Here is a 21,063-nt window from a genome sequence, read left to right as displayed (position 1 = left end):
GTGTTCTTCTAGCAGTCGGTGAACGTGTGGAAAGTCAGATGTGATGCTGTTGTTGTTGACGGCCGCGGGCAGGTGGAGGATCTGGCATCCGGCCTGACACCAAACAATGAGAGCTAACACACTACGACAGCCACAAGACAAACACACTGATTATGACTCTACACTAGTCTGAGAATGTTTGGGATAAGAAATGAATACTTTTATTCAGCAGTGATGCATTCAATTGATCAAAAGTGACAGTAAAATCATTTATTATGCTACAAACATTCTATGTCCAATAAATGCTGTTCTTTTTGAACTTTAGATTCATCTGAATCCTAAAAAATAAAATGTATCACGGTTTCCACAAAAATATCATAGTCAGAAAATTCAACTTTGATCACAGAAATAAATTAGATTTTAATGGATATTCACATCCAACAAGTATTTTCAATCAAAAAATATTTTAAATTTTTACAGTATTTTGATGAAATATTTTTTTTTTTTAGTAAATGTAGTACTTCAACCTAAACTTATTTTGATTTGCCAAAACATTTTAAAAAATCTGGTGTGTAATTTTTTATATATATTTTATGATTTTTTTTTATTGATATATATTATTTAATTAATAAAACTTATTTTCAGTTGCCAAAGCTTATAATATATTTAATTTTTTTTTTTCATAAATATTTTAAGTTTTACAAATTTGGTGTGTGGTTTTGTCATTTAATTTTTTTTAATATATTTTATGTTAATCTTTTTATATTTGATATATTTTATTAAATTAATATTTTTTATTTATAAAATTTTATATAGACATTTTTTTCTTTATTTTTTTTTATATAAATTTAGTACTTCAACCTAAACTTATGTTTTTCATAAATAATTTTTATTTTTGTATTTTTAATGATAAATTTATGACTTTTTTATCTTTGATATATATATATATATATATATATAATTAATATTTTTTATATAAAAAAAATTCTATAGAATATTTAATATTATTTTTTGTTTCTTTAATTTTTTGGGGTAAATTTAGTACTTCAACCTAAACTTATTTTTCTGTGATTTATTTTTAGATTTTTTGTGAATCCTAAAAAATAAAATGTATCACGTTTTCCACAAAAATATTATAATCAGCATATTAGAATGATTTCTGAAGTGTGATGTGACAGTGAAGACTGCAGTAAGGATGCTGAAAATTCAACTTTGATCGCAGAAATAAATTACATTTTAACCGATATTCACATGGAAAACAAGTATTTTAAATCATAAAAATATTTCACATTTATACAGTATCATATCATACAGTATTTTGATCAAATATTAGGTAAGTGAAAATTTTATTTCAGTTATTATTTGAATAAGAAAACATTTTTTGTGGTTATATATAAAATATTATAGAATATTTTCTATTATTTTTTTCTTAAATTAAGTAAATTTAGTAATTCAACTTAAACTTATTTTTAGTTGCCAAAGCATTTTAATTTTTTTTTTTAAATCTAATATTCAATAATAAAAAAAGTATCATTTTTTCATATATATTTTATTTTATTTATTTCATTTGGTTTTTTTATTGTAATGTTTTAAAAATTTGGTGTGTGTTTTTGTCATTTTTAACATATTTTTAATATTTAATATTTATTTTTTTATATTTGACATATTATTTAATTAATATTTTTATATATAATAAATAATATAGTTTTTTTCTTAAATGTTTAATAAATTTAATACTAAAATACATATATTTTATGATTATTTTTATATTATTGAAATAATATATTTATATATAAAAAAATTTATATATTTTTTTTTTTTTCTTTAAATTTTCAGTAAATTTCAACCTAAACTTATTTTCAGTTGCCAAAGCATTTTTTTTCCCCATCTAATTTTCAATTCATATAATTTTTTTCATTAATTTTTTTGTTTATTTTTATTTTAAAGTTTTTCAAATTTGGTGTTTTTTTGTCATTTTTAATATTTTTAATATTTTATGTTTTTTTTTAAATATTTGATATATATTATTTAATTAATATTTTATATATAAAAAAAAAATTATATAGAATATTTTTTTTCTTAGATTGTTTTTGTAAATGTAATCATTTAAATCTAAACTTATTTTCACTTGCCAAAGCATTTGAATTTTTTGCCATCTAATCAATTAATATAATTTTTCATAAATATTTTATTTCTTTTTAATTTTAACAAATTTGGTGTGTGTTTTTGTCATTTTTAATAGTTATTTATTTATTTAGATTTTTTTTATATTTGATATATATATATATATATATTATTTAATTAATATTTTTCATAAATATTTTCTATGAACTTTTATTTCTTTATTTTTTTGTGAATTCTAAAAAATAAAATGTATCACAGTTTCCACAAAAACATTTTATTATAACAACAACACTGACATAAATCATGCTTCTGAATACAGAATGAAATCACGGACCAATCAGAAAGAAGTATTCCATGAGCTCTGCACAAATGATGTAAATGAGTTTCGTTGCCCCCTTTCATAAGAGTTGAAAGTGAAAGAGATGTAGGAACTGTGTTGGTCATTTGAATATAGAATGCCACCAGTGACCAATCAGAATGAGGTATTCCATGAGCTCTGCATAAATTATGTAAATGAGACTTGCAATCTGTTTCTTCCTGAAGTGAGTTTATGCTTAAAACAAGTAAAAATGTCTGCCGATGAGATCAGAAAATAAACTTTTAAAAATAAACTTTTGACACTTAAAGCCCATGAAATCAAAGTCTGTGATGGCTTAATGTCAGTTTGTTCCAGAGAGACTGAACCTGTGAGTTGTTTTTGACAAAATGATCAAATAATGACTTTAAATTGCGTTTGGTGATTTTTAATGGCTGTAAAAGGGGTTTAATGGGTTTTGGTAATCATAAACCTGACATAAAAGATTGTTTTCCCTGCAGGAATTGTAATGGTTTATAAAAAAATCTAAAGCATTTGTTTGTATTCACGCATTGAAAACATCAGATTGCATTAAGTGTTAAACATATGTGTTATATTTTATTAATATGAACAAGAATAGAGAATTAAAAACAATAATTAAAAAAAAATGATACCGAGGAATGATGATGAGAAATACTTATCAGTCTTTCTACCTTTAAAAAAATCACAGTTTCTTTGTAATTATATGTTAATAATAATAATAATTATTATTATTATTGTTATTATTATTATTATTATTTTGATGAATTAATGGAAATTTAAAAAATATATATTATTGTTTTGTTTTTCTTTTTATATTTTATAAAATTTGAATGTATTTTTAATTAATTATTTCATATTTCTTTTGTTTCACACGAGTTGAATGAAATGAAATAAAATCAAATTATTTAAATATATAATTGAATTTTATTTTAAAATCCTTATGGTTTTATTTTTAATTTTTTTTCATTACAATTTAAGTTAAAGTGCAAATTTGACGTGTGGTTCTGTCATTCTTAAGTGTTATTTTATGATTATTTTTAATAAAATATTAATGTATTTTTAATTCATTCTTATTTCAGTTTTTACACAAATTAAATGAAATTATTTAAATATAGAATTGAATTGATATTTATTTACGTTGGATTATTATTATTAATATTATTGTTTGTTTAGTTTTTACAGTGAAATGTATTGGAAATATATTTTTTTAAGATTTAATAACATTTTTTGTAATTATATGTATTATTTATTTATAAAAAAATTATATACAATTGATTTTTTAAATTATTAATATTATTGTTTGTTTTGTTTTGTTTGTACAGTGAAATGTATTTGAATTTTTTAAAAAGATTTTAATAACTTTTTTGTAAATAAATGTGTTATTTATTATGTCCAATTGATTTATTATTATTATTAATAATAATAATATTGTTGTTTGTTATGTTTTGTTCTTCCAGTGAAATGTACTGGAAATGTCAAAGTATCACTATGTTGAAAAAAAAATAGACATAGTTACAAAAAATGTCTCATTTCGGTTTAAAAATGATTATTTTTTTCATTAATATTGTTATGATTTCTTTTTTTTAATAACTTTTTTTTGTGTGTGTATTTTTTTCCTTTCCTACTGATAATTTGTTATTTTTTTGTTACTTTTTTTCTATCTATTGATTTGTGGAAATATTAGACAGCTGTGAAAACTAAGATTTAATGAATGTTAACAAAATAATAGTATCTCAAAATGAGTAAAGATATCTCAAATAGAGTTATTTATTTGAAAATAAATGCCAGTAGCTTTGGTATTTTGTATTTAGTGACATTCAGCTGTTTTTATATGTGGCTTAAGTGAAATATCTATATGTTAAAGAAAGACATATATTTGATAAACACACAAAATGGACTGTGACTTGCTGATTAAAGATCTGGTAAGTTCAAATGTGTCATATGTGTCAAAGGTTGAACTTAAAGTCTTCAAAATGAAAGAGTTTTTCTGTCACATGTCAACTTTTGATGCCTTAATGTCACAGAAATGACTCTTCTGTCATTTAACACTTTAGAAATCCAGCCGTGTGATTCATTCAGGTGAACCGGTTCATTTCAACACTTAAAGTAACACCATTAGTGTCTTTATTTATTTCTTTAGCTGTATTTGATCAAGACATTTCAAAGTCCCATGTCATTCAATGTCATTTTTATGCGTGGCTTAAGTGAACACAGTACACACAATATGCAAATCTGGAAAATTAAAAGTAACAATAAGTGGTGATGTGACACTTCAAAAGTTGAGTTTAAAATTGTGCCTTTGATCAAGACACTTCAAAATAAAAGTTTTTGTGACTAAAACTAAGATGTTATTTTGAGTGTGTTTATTATTTACATTATATTTATTTTGATCAAGTGATCTAAAAATCTCCTTAAAAAAAATATTTGATAAACATCTTGTGCCTTACACTGCAAAAATGCTTTTTTGTCTTGTTTCCAGCCAAAATATTCATATTAAATATTAAATTAAAGATGAGAAAAAACATTGTCTTGTTTTCAGAAATATAATCTTGTTTTCTGTTTGAAATTAGATTATTTTTCTTATCCCATTGGCAGATTATTTCGATAGTTTCAAGCAAAAACTCACTTCATTTTGACTTGTTTTTTAAGAAAACAAAATAATTTTTACTCGTCTAGAAAATCCTTCTTGATTTAAGAAAAGACAAGTCAAAATGAAGTGAGTTTTTGCTCGAAACGATCAAAATGATCTGCCAATGGGATAAGAAAAATAATCTTATTTCAAACAGAAAACAAGATTATTTTTCTGAAAACAAGACAATATTTTTTTCTCATCTTTATTTAGGAATTTTTAGATATTTTGGCTGGAAACAAGACAAAAAAAATCTAAGTAAAAAAAGCCTTTTTTTTTTGCAGTGTAATTGTTGATATTTATTAATTCATCCATTCACTGATGCATTGGTGTTTTTCTATTATTTTTATTTTTTATTGTTATTATTTTTCAAAGATTTCTTTGGCCAAGTCATTTAAAAATTGATAAACACACATCTGTAAATCTGGAAAATTAGCAAGTAACAAAAAAGGGCAATGCAACTTAAATGTTGAACTCAAAATTGTGCTTTATATCAAGATGCTCAAAAATGACTTTTTTGTTGGTTTCTTTATTTTTTAAATGTATTTATTAATTTATTGATCATTGATTTTTATTTAATTATTTATGTATATTAGTGTCAATTTAATGTGTATTTTAAGTGAACTAACCTGAGGAAATCTGACTTTTTTTCTATTATTATTATTATTTTATTTATTTATTTATTTTAAGAATGGCTTAATGGAATAATGATAATAATATATCAACATTTTATCTTGTAATTATGATTTAAGCATGTCATAATTTCGACTTTATAAGTCATAATTTCGATTTTTTTTATCTCATTATTACTTAATTATTTTTGACTTTTTATCTCATTATTTGACTTAAGTCAAAATTTCGATTTTTTTTTAATCTCATAATTTCGACTTTTAAAGTGATTATTTCAACTTTTTATCTCATTATTACTTTTTATCTGATAATTTCGATTTTTTTGATCTCGTAATTTTGACTTTTCAAGTCATAATTTCAACTTTTTATTTCGTAATTTTGAGTTTGTTTCTCATAATTATGACTTTTTGAGTCAAAATTTAGATTTTTTTTATCTCGTAATTTCAACTTTTTATCTTGTAATTATTGCTTAATTATTTTTGACTTTTTATCTCATAATTTTAACTTTTTATCTTGTAATTATTGCTTAAATATTTTTGACTTTTTATCTCATAATTTTGACTTTTAAAGTCACAATTCTGACTTTTATCTCATTATTACTTAATTATTTTTGACTTTTTATCTCATTACTTATTTTTGACTTCTGATAATTTTGATTTTTTTGATCTCGTAATTATGACTTATTAATAAGAATGTTATAATTTTTGTCTTTTTATCTCATAATTTTAACTTTTTAAGTCATAATTTTAAATTTTTATCTCATTATTACTTATTTTTGACTTCTGATCATTTAGATTTTTTTGATCTCGTAATTATGACTTATAAGAATGTTATAATTTTTGTCTTTTTATCTCATAATTTTGATTTTTTTTAATCTCGTAATTTTGACTTTAAGTCATAATTTCAACTTTTATCTCATAATTATGATTTAAGCATGTCATCATTTTTTAATTTTTATCTCATAATTTTGATTTTTTTTTTATCTCATAATTTCAACTTTTTTCTCGTAATTGACTTAATTATTTTCGACATTTTATCTCATAATTTTGATAAAATTATGGACAAAATCCCAAAAAGGACAAAAATCCAGCTTCGATTTCATAGGATTTTAAACATCTTGATCAAATAAATCTTAAAAAAAAATAATTTAAACACACAATGAATGCATGAATAAAAACAAAATATATATATATAAAAGAATATTTAAAAAAATAATAATAATCAATAATAAAAAAAAACAACATCCTGATTTAAGGCACAAAAATTGTCTTTTTTTGGAATCTGTAAATCTAGAAAATCCGCAAGTAACAAAACTTTTTTATTGATTGATTTTTCAATTTATTTATTTTTTTTATTCATGCATTCTTTCATTTGATTAGTTTTTAAAGATTTATTTAATCGAGATGTTTAAAACCCCATGAAACCAAAGTTGCATTTTTATGCAATGCATTTCTGTGTATTTTCTGTTTGCTAAAAAAGATTGTCAAAGTTTCCATTTACACTCTCATACTGCCACATGCAAGTCCTAATAGTGTACAAAAGAAATCCTCCACAATAAATAAACATGACTGGAGGGGCAAATGTCCAGACGGCGTCTCGTCCTCAGACTCTGAGGATAAAGCAGGTCTCCAACAAACTGACCCAGAACCTGTAAATCTGGGAAATCAGCAAGTAACAAAGTAAAAAAACATGATGTGACTTCAAGGTTGAACTCAAAATTGTGCCTCAAGATTTTTTTTTTAGATTTATTTGATCAAGATGTTTAAAATCCCACGGAATCAAAGTTAGATTGTGTCCTTTTTTGTGCTTCTCTTTTTTCTTTAGTTATTGATTTTTATTTTTCTAATGATTTAATCTTTGATATTTAAATTATTATTTATTCATGCATTCATTAATGCATTAGTGTGTTTAAAGTATTTCTTATTTAATTCAATTAAAAAAAAAAAACTTTTAACAATTTATTTGATCAAACTTTTCCAGAATACAAAAAAAAAAAAAAAAAAAATCCAACTTGATTTCATGGAATTTTAAACATCTTGATTAAATAAATCTTAAATAATTAAATTAAATTAAAGAATATATAATTTAAACATACTAATGCATTAATGAATGCATGAATAAAAAAATAAAAAATAAATAAAAATCTATAAATAACTAGAAAAAAAAAGAGAGAAACAAAAAAGACACAAAAATACAACTTTGATTTAATGGGATTTTAAACATCTTGATTAAATAAATCTTAAATAATTAAATTAAAGAATATATAATTTAAACACACTAATGCATTAATGAATGCATGAATAAAAAAATAAAAAATAAATAAAAATCTATAAATAACTAGAAAAAAAAGAGAGAAAAAAAAGACACAAAAATCCAACTTTGATTTAATGGAATTTTAAACATCTTGATTAAATAAATCTTAAATAATTAAATTAAATTAAAGAATATATAATTTAAACACACTAATGCATTAATGAATGCATAAATAAAAAAATAAAAAATAAATAAAAATCTATAAATAACTAGAAAAAAAAAGAGAGAAAAAAAAGACACAAAAATCAAACTTTGATTTCATGGAATTTTAAACATCTTGATTAAATAAATCTTAAATAATTAAATTAAATTAAAGAATATATAATTTAAACACACTAATGCATTAATGAATGCATGAATAAAAAAATAAAAAATAAATAAAAATCTATAAATAACTAGAAAAAAAGAGAGAGAAAAAAAAGACACAAAAATCCAACTTTGATTTCATGGGATTTTAAACATCTTGATTAAATAAATCTTAAATAATTAAATTAAATTAAAGAATATATAATTTAAACATACTAATGCATTAATGAATGCATGAATGAAAAAATAAAAAATAAATAAAAATCTATAAATAACTAGAAAAAAAAGAGAGAAACAAAAAAGACACAAAAATACAACTTTGATTTCATGGGATTTTAAACATCTTGATTAAATAAATCTTAAAAAAACAATGCTAATGCATGCATTAGTGTTTAAATTATTTCTTATTTAAAGTTTTTTTTAAAGCTTTAATCAAGAAAAAAAAATTGCATTTTTATGCATAAAAGCATCATCAAAATGATTGAGCAGCCAAGACGAAGAGAATGAATCCTATTGTTTATTTGACTATTGATATACATGGTGTTCTAATTGGCAACAACGCTGTTTCAAAGAGTGAGCGTTCCCATTTTCCTGTTCTTTCCAACACATCCTCAGCTTTGCGTCACTTCCAAACAAGGAGGGGAGAATCCACAAATTTAAATGCTTGGAGGAAAGTCTCATACTGCCGCATGCAAGTCCTAATAGTGTACAAAAGAAATCCTCCTCAATAAATAAACATGACTGGAGGGGCAAATGTCCAGACGGCGTCTCGTCCTCAGACTCTGAGGATAAAGCAGGTCTCCAACAAACTGACCCAGAACCTGTAAATCTGGGAAATCAGCAAGTAACAAAGTAAAAAAACATGATGTGACTTCAAGGTTGAACTCAAAATTGTGCCTCAAGATTTTTTTTTTAGATTTATTTGATCAAGATGTTTAAAATCCCACGGAATCAAAGTTAGATTGTGTCCTTTTTTGTGCTTCTCTTTTTTCTTTAGTTATTGATTTTTATTTTTCTAATGATTTAATCTTTGATATTTAAATTATTATTTATTCATGCATTCATTAATGCATTAGTGTGTTTAAAGTATTTCTTATTTAATTCAATTAAAAAAAAAAAACTTTTAACAATTTATTTGATCAAACTTTTCCAGAATACAAAAAAAAAAAAAAAAAATCCAACTTGATTTCATGGAATTTTAAACATCTTGATTAAATAAATCTTAAATAATTAAATTAAATTAAAGAATATATAATTTAAACATACTAATGCATTAATGAATGCATGAATGAAAAACAATTTAAATTTTTTTTTTAAATAAAAATCTATAAATAACTATAAAAAAAAGAGAGAAACAAAAAAGACACAAAAATACAACTTTGATTTCATGGGATTTTAAACATCTTGATTAAATAAATCTTAAAAAACAATGCTAATGCATGCATTAGTGTTTAAATTATTTCTTATTTAAAGTTTTTTTAAAGCTTTAATCAAGAAAAAAAAAATTGCATTTTTATGCATAAAAACATAATCAAAATGATTGAGCAGCCAAGACGAAGAGAATGAATCCTATTGTTTATTTGACTATTGATATACATGGTGTTCTAATTGGCAACAACGCTGTTTCAAAGAGTGAGCGTTCCCATTTTCCTGGTCTTTCCAACACATCCTCAGCTTTGCGTCACTTCCAAACAAGGAGGGGAGAATCCACAAATTTAAACGCTTGGAGGAAAGTCTCATACTGCCGCATGCAAGTCCTAATAGTGTACAAAAGAAATCCTCCTCAATAAATAAACAGGCACAAATTAATTGAAGGGGCAAATGTCCAGACGGCGTCTCGTCCTCAGACTCTGAGGATAAAGCAGGTCCCCAAAAAACTGACCCAGGACCTGTTTGGTCATCTATACTGGCTAACGGATCCGGCTTCAAACCCGATCCCAGATCCTCGCAGGTGGCGCAAAATCTCACAAGAGTTGATCATTTGAATTTTTTTTTTTTTCTTACAAAAAAAATCTAAATAAAAAAACAGCAAGTAAATACAGCAGTCTACCATTATAAAATACACTTGCTTCAAGATTACTGATATTTTTTTTTACATTACATACATGTATATATATTCATATATATATTTATATAAAGCATAGATAAAATATGCCTTTTAATTACCATATCTGACATATGCTCTTGTATTGCACAAATTGGTATTGTTTCCAAACAAACAGTAGATAGAAAAATTTCCCTGTGCTTAATTTGTGGGTGATAAAATACATACTGCATGAATCATTATATTTAGAAGTTTAGCATCAATGCATGAAAAGAAAGGAAAGACGATGGATGACAGACGCCAGGTACATTCGGTACCGTACGGGATCCGATCACAAGATTTTAATGACAGGATTTCAGTAATGAAACGCTTGCTTTTGTTGTTTGTTAATTAAATATTTCAATTAATGCAATGCTTTCAGCCAGCGATAATAGTTTCAGCTTGATTTAACGTGTTTCCATCCCACGGATTTCACATTAAATGCACAAAGCAGATCTAGATTTAATGCAAACCATCTTTTCTGAAATCCTGTTATTTTAGAGCCTCTTAATAAAGTACATCACACTTTTTGAAAGATTTGGAAAATTGTGCATTTGCCATTTTTTGCATCTTTTGTCTTGAGGATGCAGCAAATATTATTTAATAACATCAGATGATCTGAACTCCTGAAAACGTGAACGGCCTACATAGACAGCATCTCTTTTGAAAAAAAAAGTATGATTTTTAATTGCATTTAAAATTAATATGCATTTGGATTACATAGATTTAACATAAAAAAAAAAAATGTGATGCATTTTTGCAAAAATGAAAAAAAAAAAAAAATTTGAACAAATATGTTGATTGTGAAAATGTATTTTTAGTGTTATTATTGTCTATTACATCTATTTAATTTTATTTAAATAATCATATGAAACAGGTCAGATTTCAGCACTAAAAATACAAAATAAATACATAAAAATTTAAAAATCATTTTCTTAAATGCATTTATTTAAATTTCTTAAAATCCGAACATATATATTGACTGAAAATTGTATTTATTCATTTAAAAATTATAAACATGGTTAAATTATTATTAATATATTTATTGTCTATTTCATCTATTTAATTTTATTTAAATAATCATATGAAACAAGTCAGATTTCAGCACTAAATAAACTAAAAAAAAAAAAAAAATGTGTTAAATGCATTTATTAAAATGTATTAAAATCCAAACAAATATGTTGATTGTGAAAATTTTATTTATTCCGTAGAAATATTTAATTTTATTTAAATAATCATGAAACAGTTCAGATTTCGGCACTAAAAATACAAAATAAATAAATAATAATTTAAATAATGCATTTCTTAAATTTACACAATCATATTTCCTCGGATTTTAACAAATTAGTGTAAAATTATTTTTTAATGATTTATTTATTTAGTATTTTTTAGTTTCATATGATTATTTAAATACAACTAAATAGATGTAATAGACAATAAATATATTATTATAAAAAAGTAACCGTGTTTAAATAAAATTTGTTCAGATTATTTATACAAAATAAATAAAAATGTGTATTTAAAATGAATTTATTTTCAAAATGCATTTACTTAAATTCCTTAAAATTAAAAAATAAATCTGTTCATTGTGAGAAAAATAAACATAAAAAAATGAAGTTGTAAAATGTATTTAATTTTTTTTAATTTACAAGAAATTATTTGTTTTTCCACTTCAGACTTCCATGTTTAATTCAACCCATTAATTACTTGTGAAATCTATTAGCAGAAATTTATTTCAAAGCAATGTCTTTCAGCATATGCGTCACATTAAGTTTAGTACTTTACGTTTAAAATGCATAACCCAAACACATAAAAAATGTATATGCAAATCAGATGGACCACAAAACCAGTTATAAAGCTATTTTTTGTATTAAATAAATAAACTTTGCATTGATTTGTTAGAATAAAACAACATTTGGTTGAGATGCAACTATTGGAAAATCTAAATACTGAGAAAATCACCTTTAAAGTTGTCCAAATGTAGTTCTAGCAATGCATATTATTAGTCAAAAATTAAGTTTTGATACATTTACTAAATATATTCATGCAACATGAACTTTATTTAATATCCTAATGACTTTTGGTATTTAGGAAAAAATGCATATTTTGACCCATACTATGTTTTTTTTGCTACTTACGACTGGTTTTGTGGTCCAGGGTCACGAAGACAAAATCTTGAAGTTCGGTCTAAATATTTAGGATGTTTAAAAAGGTTTTGACTAAGAAAAAGGCCAAACTTTTGACCCTTCATTTATGATTTAAAAGTGTGCTGTTTTTGTTTGGTTTTCTTCCTCGCGAATTATAAACCTTTGAGTTGAACTCAGAGTGTTCAGATTCACCCTCAGTAGTCAGCTGTCTATGTAGCCTCACTAGGGTTTGAAACGGAGCCCGTGTGCTTTATTCCAAACGTAATTGCTGTAGCGTGTCACGACTCGGTCTGCACTAATCAGAAAGACTCTTTGGCTTTTGTCGGATGAGGAGAGAGAAGTGAGCTGAACAGAAGGAGGCCGTGCATCTCCGTCCCGACGTCACGGCAAATCTGCTGCGCTTCCGCCGCGAAGGAGCCGTCCGAAAGCATCACGTCAGGAAGCCAAACAACGGCCCCGACGGAAAAGCAGCACTGCATGGCATGAAGTACGGGCGCATCTCACAAACACCAACGCAAACCCTTCAGACAAATGTATGGCTCCGCTCCTGTGCAAATAGAGTTTGACCAAAGGCAGTTCATCACACACAGTCCAGATGTCGCTAATTATGTCCAGGAATAACTCCTTCCTCGCTTTTATGTGCAGTACATTTGTGAACGTGAAACTGCATTTGCAAGCCATTTTACTTTTGCAATCCGAGTAAAACTTAACGTGCAATTGATTTGATGGGGACATTGGACAAATCAGCATTTGAGGAAAGTATTTCAATGTTTTTCTCAAGATGAATCACTCACAATTAAAAAAATAAACACAAATGTGACCGGAAATGTCTATCGGATCAAACATCTAATCAAACGAGGGTTTATTTAATTTATTTTTGTTGTCATTGGGACACATTATATTCAAGCTTTTTCCAATGGATGCCATATTTAATCTGGTGCAAATGAAATAAAGAATCTACTTTTACAGTAAATAATAATGGTTCAGAGACACACTACCAGTCAAAAGATTATCGTCTCCAAGTCTGCATTTATTGATTTAAAAATACAGAAAATTGTGAAATATTTTTACTATTTAAAATCACTGCTTTTTATTTGAATATGTTTTAAAATGTAATTTATTTTTTTAGATCAAACCTGAATTTTCAGCAGAATTACTCCAGTCTTTAGTGTAAGAATGGTCTCTTCTGCTCACCAAGTCTGCATTTATTTGATGCAAAAATGGTAAAATTGTGAAATGTTTTTGCGATTTAAATTCACTGCTTTTTATTTGAATATACTTTAAAATTTTATTTATTTTTGTGATCAAATCTGAATTTTCAGCAGCATTGCTCCAGCCTTAAGTATCACATGATCCTTCAGAAATAATTCTAATATGCTGATTTGCTGCTCAAAAACATGCATTATTATTATATATTATTATTTTTTAAAACAGTTGAGTACATCTTTACAATTCTTTGATGAATAGAAAGATCCAAAGATTTATTTATTTTGGTAAAGAAATTAATACTTTTATGTAGCAAGGATGCTTTAAATTGATGATTAAGACATTTATAATGTTACAAAAGATTTCCATTTCAGAAAACTTTCTGTTCATTAAAAAAACCTGAAAAAAAAAAAATCAACTTCAACAAAATAATAATAAATGTTTTTGAGCAATGCTTATTTTTAGTAATGATGCTAAAAATTCAGCTTTGAAATCAAAGGAATAAATTACATTTTAAAATATATTCAAATAGAAAACAGTTATTTTAAATAGTAAAATTGTAAAATATTTTTACTGTTTTTGCTATACTTTGGATCAAGAGCAGAAGAGACTTTATTAAAAAAAAAAAAACTTTCAGTTTTCCATATTTAATTCTATTCTGCCCTACAAAGCAAAAAGGCAGTAACTGCATTTTTGGTCAAAAATTAGTTATTACCATTTCAATGACATTCAAGGAATCCTTTGTTATGTGACAAAATATCTTATCTCAAATGTGTGTGATTTTGCGGCATCCTCACGGGACGGTTTTAACATTGGATAACAGGCTGGATGACAGGATAACTTTAAAGTAATTTTTCTCAGTTCTGCACTCGCCGTAGTTACTGCCTTTTTGCTTTGTAGGGCAGTATTATACTTGCCTTTTTTGCAATCGTTTGTGAAATTAACTAGCAGTTTCTGAGCCAAACTTAATTTTTATAAAATCCAAGTAAGGAATATTTGATCTCTTCAATGTTAAGTAAATACTTTCTTAATAAACAACACTGAACGTCTGGGTTAATTTGAAATGCATTTGATAATTTGTTAAGAAGCCACAACATCTTTCTAGATAATTTGAAAACAATTAACAAAGCTTTGTTGCCCTCACACCCTCATTTTCATCAAATTAAACACGGCATCCAATCTAAATAAGGTCCGTAACATTAAGTTCAAGTGTTCGAATGTAATGCAAACAAACCTCGAACTAAGATACTCGGACGACAAAGGCCCTTCAGTGAGGCTCATGTCAGAATAATCATGTTAACAATTATCCGAGCCCCAGTCTATTTCAGCCGTTGAGCCTCTGTGGTTTTTTTAAGCCTGTAAATGTAGTTTGCACAGGTACCGTATCGGATTTCCTGTAAATTAAAGCTGCGTTGAGTCAGAGCGAAGCCATTTCATCTGTGTAAATGTACACAGCGACATCTGATGCTTATTTACAATTCACTCCGTCGCACGACACGACCGGCGTTTTAGAAACGCACACTTCGGACACATGAAGGTATTGAGTTTGAAGGTTTTAAAATGAAATTGTGGTACTAAAGCAGTCTGAAATCACTTCAGAGTTTGCTTATGTAAAAAAAAGAAGAGATAATTAATTTGATCCCCGATAGAAACCTCCATAAGCCAATTCAATATTGAGTTTTAAAAAGAGGTTTGCTTGCATCACAATTGATTCAGATAAACTAGTTGGACGATTTTATTGTAGTTTATAGCACTAATATACAGCCAACTTTATGATATATTTCAGAATGTTGCGTTTAGATGTCATCTTCATGTCTTAGTAGTTTTTAAAGGGATTTTAAGAAAGAAACCATCATAAGGGCTTTAAAAAGAGGTTTGCCTGCATCACAATTGATTCAGATGAATTAGTCAGAACATTAGACGATTCATTTATAGTTTATACCATTAATATACAGCCATCTTTATGATATATTTCAGAATCTTGTGTTTAGATTTGATCATTTTGTCTAAAACGTAGTTTTTACTGGGGTTTCAAGATAGAAACCACCATAAGCAAATGCTTTTTGGGTTTTGAAAAGCAGTTTGCTTGCATCAAAATTGATTCAGATGACCTAGTCAAACATTGAACAATTCCCTTATAGTTTATACCACTAATATACAGCCATTATTATGATATATTTCAGAACCTTGTGTTTAGATGTCATCTTTATTTCTAAATAGTACTTATTACTGGGATTTCCTAATAGAAACCATCATAAGCGAATGATATTTGAGTTTTAAAACAAGGTTTGCTTGCATCACAATTGATTCGTACAACTAATATACAGCCAACTTTACGATATATATTTCAGTATCTTGTGTTTAGATGTCATCTTTATGTCTAAATAGTAGGGATTTCCTGATAGAAACCATCATAAGCGAATGATATTTGGGTTTTAAAAAGAGGTTTGCTTGCATCACAAGTGATTCGTACAACTAATATACAGCCATCTTTGTCATATTTTAGAATATTGTGTTTGGATGTCATCTTTTTGTCTAAAAAGTAGTTTTTACTAAGGTTTCAAGATAGAAACCACCATAGGCGAATGCATTTTGGGTTTTAGACAGAGGTTTGCTTGCATCACAATTGATTCAGATGAACTAGCCAAACATTGGAGGATTCCCTTGTAGTTTGTACAACTAATATACAGCCAACTTTACAGTATCTTGTGTTTAGATGTCATCTTTATGTCTAAATAGTAGGGATTTCCTGACAGAAACCACCATAAGCGAATGATATTTGGGTTTTAAAAAGAGGTTTGCTTGCATCACAATTGATTCGTACAACTAATATACAGCCATAGTTATGATATATTGCAAAATGTTTTGTTTAGATGTCATCTTTTTGTCTAAGTGGTATTTTTACTAGGATTTCCTGATCGAAACCACCTTGCCAATGGAACATTTTGCGTTCGCTGTAAACCGTGAGTCTGCTGATGATTTACGAAACCCAAAAGAAACGCATGAAGAAAGATGAATTATAAACACAGGATTTAGTTCTAGCAGGCACACTTGGGATCTATTGCTACATAAAACAGCCCTTCACCAATCCCGCCAACCCAAACCCGAACGGCGGCGCGTCCGAGCGGACTGAGCTCTTCTAATGTCAGTTTGAGATAGAAAAAACACGTGCTATCATCATCTTCACTAGTAATATAAGCCACAGTTACAGCTGGAGGCCGTTACAGTAGAAACTTTGACACGTTTTTAAGTCCAATAAATATCATTAGTGTTCCTAAATGTAGCAAATTATTGCTGAACGTATAGTGTGCAAAAAAACCTTAAAAAGAAAGTGTTCTCGTTACCCCTCCATACCATGCAGTTTCCACATGCAAAATAAATACTCCACAATAGAAAACAAATGTGTGTCGCGCGGTCGAAAAGGAAGCATGTGCAATAGTTCGCTAGAAAGACAGGTTTTAAGCGATAACGACCATTTCTGGTGCATGTCTGATTGTCTTTTACTAGTCTCGAAATCCGCACCTTGGAACGACACCGAGCGAAATGGCAAAAACAAAGCATCGTGAGCGAAACAGAAAGTGCAAATACTCACTGCCTTTTCATCGCTAGCGAAAGAGGTAATCGTCATGCTTTCCAAAAAATGCCGTGAAGTATGAACGTTTATAACACGAATGCACCGCTATAGATTCGTCTACGTCTTCTCAAATCTTAAAAGGAATCTCGCCGCTTTAAGTAAGACCTTTTAATGAACTTACGGTCAGGCAGACTCGGATTAAAATTGCGTCCTAATATACGATGAGCGCGTCCTCTACGACTGCGACTACGGTTCTCATTCATGCATTCAAACTGTGAAGGTTGACGTGTGCATGTTTCAAAGAGCGACTTTCCCCTTGTATATTCAAACAAACGTGAACCACAAGAGAAATTAAAAGAGTCTACAAAAACCTCCGAGGATTTTGTGTCTATGTTACATTCGGTAAACAAAAAGAAACGTCACAGGAACGTCTCGCGATCTCGGTCCGTGAAAGGTTCGCTGAGGTCCGTGTTCGCGGCGGCGTCCGGGATTAAAGCGTGGAAAAGCTCGCTAGTCGCTCTGGTGACGCTGTCGTACGACGGCGGAGACGAAATTGCCGATAAAGTTTCCGTCACCTCGACTTCGGTGCCGTAATTCTCCATGATCATCGAAACGATAAGTCCTTCGTTCTCCGGAGAGCTGTCGCCTTCTTTGTCAGCGTCCGGCATGTTGAGTTGACGGTAAAGAAGCGAGGCTTGTTTCAGCTGTCGCCGCAAGAGATGCCTCCGATACGCACGTTGAATCATGGTAGCGGAGACGTCCTCTTGCTTGCGACGCAGCGTCGTCGTGATCGGCTCGTAGGAGATCTTGGATGGGTTCGCCATCATGAACTTCTCCTCCATTTGCTGCTTGAGCGCGTCCATTTCGTCCGACTCTCCGAGGACGCGTTTGGTGAACGCAAAGAGGATATCCAAACAGTGGATCTTGTCGCCGCTCACCATCGGAAGGTCCATGGAAATCAGTTTGATTTTATTGGGTTTGGCGATGCGGAGCGGCTCGGAGAGCGAGTCGGCGAAATCCGAGAGTTTGGAATACTCGATAAACTGCGTCGCCTCCGGATCGAACTTCTCCCAGACTTCGTAAAACATCTCGAAATCGTCCTCGCTCAGAGGCTCAGTGCTCTCCTCGGTCGCCACGCTGAAGTTCTCCAATATGATCGCGATGTACATGTTCACCACGATGAGAAAGGATATGATAATGTAGGTTACGAAGAACGTGATCCCCACGGAAGGATTCCCGCAGTTTCCGCGAACGTTCGTCCCGGTGTGAGGAACATCCGGGTCGCACTCCTCTGGAGAGTTGTTGAGGATGGGACTGAGAAGATTATCCCATCCGGCGGATGTTGTGATTTGGAAAAGGCAGATCATGCTGTTGCCGAACGTCTCGAAGTTGAACATGTCGTCGATGCCGCCTTGCTTCTTGACGTAGGCGAAGTTGGCCATGCCGAAGATGGCGTAGATGAACATGACGAGGAAGAGCAGCAGGCCGATGTTGAAGAGCGCAGGGAGGGACATCATTAACGCGAACAGCAACGTCCGGATGCCCTTCGCGCCGCGGATGAGGCGGAGGATGCGGCCGATTCGGGCCAAGCGGATGACGCGGAAGAGCGTCGGCGAGACGAAGTACTTCTCGATGATGTCTGCGAGAACAATGCCTGGAATGAGAAAGAGAGACATTGGTTAGAGTTTTATCATTTGAGTTCACAAAGACAGATTGAAAACAGCAGCTTTATCTAGGTCTTTTCCATCAAACTACATGCACCATTTTTTTAAAGATTTGGTGGAAGGGATGTTGAGGCAATAATGAGTTGAGTTTGAGTCTGTTTCTCAAACATATGACTTCAAAATTGGAAATATAGCATTTAAAACATTTGGTTGTAAGAAGGCCGTAACTATGTCTTAAACACTTGGGAAATCAAACTGGATTTGTTTGGGTGGGTTTAAGAAAAAAAAAATGGAGTGTGAAATTATTACAAAGTTACAATGTTATAGTGACACGTTAAAAAGGTAAAAAAATAAATAAAATAAAAACCGAGAATAAAGACAACAGAGAATAAAGTTGAAATGTTTTATGTTTTGAGAATGAAGTCGAAATACTATGAGAATAAAGCTGAAATATTTTGAAAATAAAGTCGAAATGTTTCAAAAATAAAGTCGAAAGAACAATGCCTGGAATGAGAAAAAGAGGCATCGGTTAGAGTTTTAGCATTTGAGTTCACAAAAACAAAATGAAAACAGAAGTCTTTTCCATCAAACTACATGCACCATTTTTTAAAGCTTTGGTGGAATGGATGTTGAGGCAATAATGAGTTGAGTTTGAGTCTGTTTCTCAAACATATGACTTCAAAATTGGAAATATAGCATTTAAAACATTTGGTTGTAAGAAGGCCGTAACTATGTCTTAAACACTTGGGAAATCAAACTGTATTTGTTTGGGTGGGTTTCAGAAAAAAAAATGGAGTGTGAAATTATTACAAAGTTACAATGTTTCAGTGACACGTTAAAAAGGTAAAAAAATAAAATAAATAAAAACCGAGAATAAAGACAACAGAGAATAAAGTTGAAATGTTTTATGTTTTGAGAATGAAGTCGAAATACTATGAGAATAAAGTCAAAATATTTTGAAAATAAAGTCGAAATGTTTAAAAAATAAAATCGAAAGAACAATGCCTGGAATGAGAAAAAGAGGCATCGGTTAGAGTTTTATCATTTGAGTTCACAAAGACAAAATGAAAACAGCAGCTTTATCTACATCTTTTCCATCAAACTACATGTACCATTTTTTTAAGCTTTGGTGGAAGGGATGTTGAGGCAATAATGAGTTGAGTTTGAGTCTGTTTCTCAAACATATGACTTCAAAATTGGAAATATAGCATTTAAAACATTTGGTTGTAAGAAGGCGGTAACTATGTCTTAAACACTTGGGAAATCAAACTGGATTTGTTTGGGTGGGTTTCAGAAAAAAAAAATGGAGTGTGAAATTATTACAAAGTTACAATGTTTCAGTGACACGTTAAAAAGGTAAAAAAATAAATAAAATAAAAACCGAGAATAAAGACAACAGAGAATAAAGTTGAAATGTTTTATGTTTTGAGAATGAAGTCGAAATACTATGAGAATAAAGCTGAAATATTTTGAAAATAAAGTCAAAATACTACGAGAATAAAGTCAAAATATTTTGAAAATAAAGTCGAAATGTTTCAAAAATAAAGTCGAAAGAACAATGCCTGGAATGAGAAAAAGAGGCATCGGTTAGAGTTTTAGCATTTGAGTTCACAAAAACAAAATGAAAACAGAAGTCTTTTCAACCAAACTACATGTACCATTTTTTAAAGCTTTGGTGGAATGGATGTTGAGGCAATAATGAGTTGAGTTTGGGTCTGTTTCTCAAACATATGACTTCAAAATTGGAAATATAGCATTTAAAACATTTGGTTGTAAAAATGCCGTAACTATGTCTTAAACACTTGGGAAATCAAACTGTATTTGTTTGGGTGGGTTTCAGAAAAAAAAAATGGAGTGTGAAATTATTACAAAGTTACAATGTTTTAGTGACACGTTAAAAAGATAAAAAAAATAAATAAAATAAAAACCGAGAATAAAGACAATAGAGAATAAAGTTGAAATGTTTTATGTTTTGAGAATGAAGTCGAAATACTATGAGAATAAAGCTGAAATATTTTGAAAATAAAGTCAAAATACTACGAGAATAAAGTCAAAATATTTTGAAAATAAA

At 28.6% G+C, this 21,063-nt stretch overlaps 2 protein-coding genes across 2 annotated transcripts in view; both read right to left on the bottom strand.

The window, feature by feature from the left end:
- The window catches only part of LOC141300381 (sodium channel protein type 5 subunit alpha-like), a 45,368-nt gene extending 27,986 nt beyond the window's left edge, over nucleotides 1-17,382 (bottom strand). The window contains exons 1-2 of the mRNA XM_073830653.1: nucleotides 17,347-17,382; nucleotides 1-93 (exon numbers count right to left, since the gene is read on the bottom strand). The exon at nucleotides 1-93 is cut by the window's left edge and continues 75 nt beyond it. Of these exons, the coding sequence (XP_073686754.1) occupies nucleotides 1-93; nucleotides 17,347-17,382 (129 nt within the window). The remainder of the gene's footprint in view (nucleotides 94-17,346) is intronic.
- A 365-nt stretch (nucleotides 17,383-17,747) lies between these two features.
- LOC141300379 (sodium channel protein type 2 subunit alpha-like) overlaps nucleotides 17,748-21,063 on the bottom strand; it is a 55,558-nt gene continuing 52,242 nt past the window's right edge. Inside the window, exon 13 of the mRNA XM_073830652.1 lies at nucleotides 17,748-18,982. Within this exon, the coding sequence (XP_073686753.1) occupies nucleotides 17,748-18,982 (1,235 nt within the window). The remainder of the gene's footprint in view (nucleotides 18,983-21,063) is intronic.

This window comes from Garra rufa, chromosome 24, assembly GCF_049309525.1.
Source record: "Garra rufa chromosome 24, GarRuf1.0, whole genome shotgun sequence".
In the NCBI taxonomy this organism is placed as follows: domain Eukaryota; kingdom Metazoa; phylum Chordata; class Actinopteri; order Cypriniformes; family Cyprinidae; genus Garra; species Garra rufa.
Note: the sequence above shows the minus strand (reverse complement) of the source record. Positions and strands in the feature narration are given on the sequence as shown.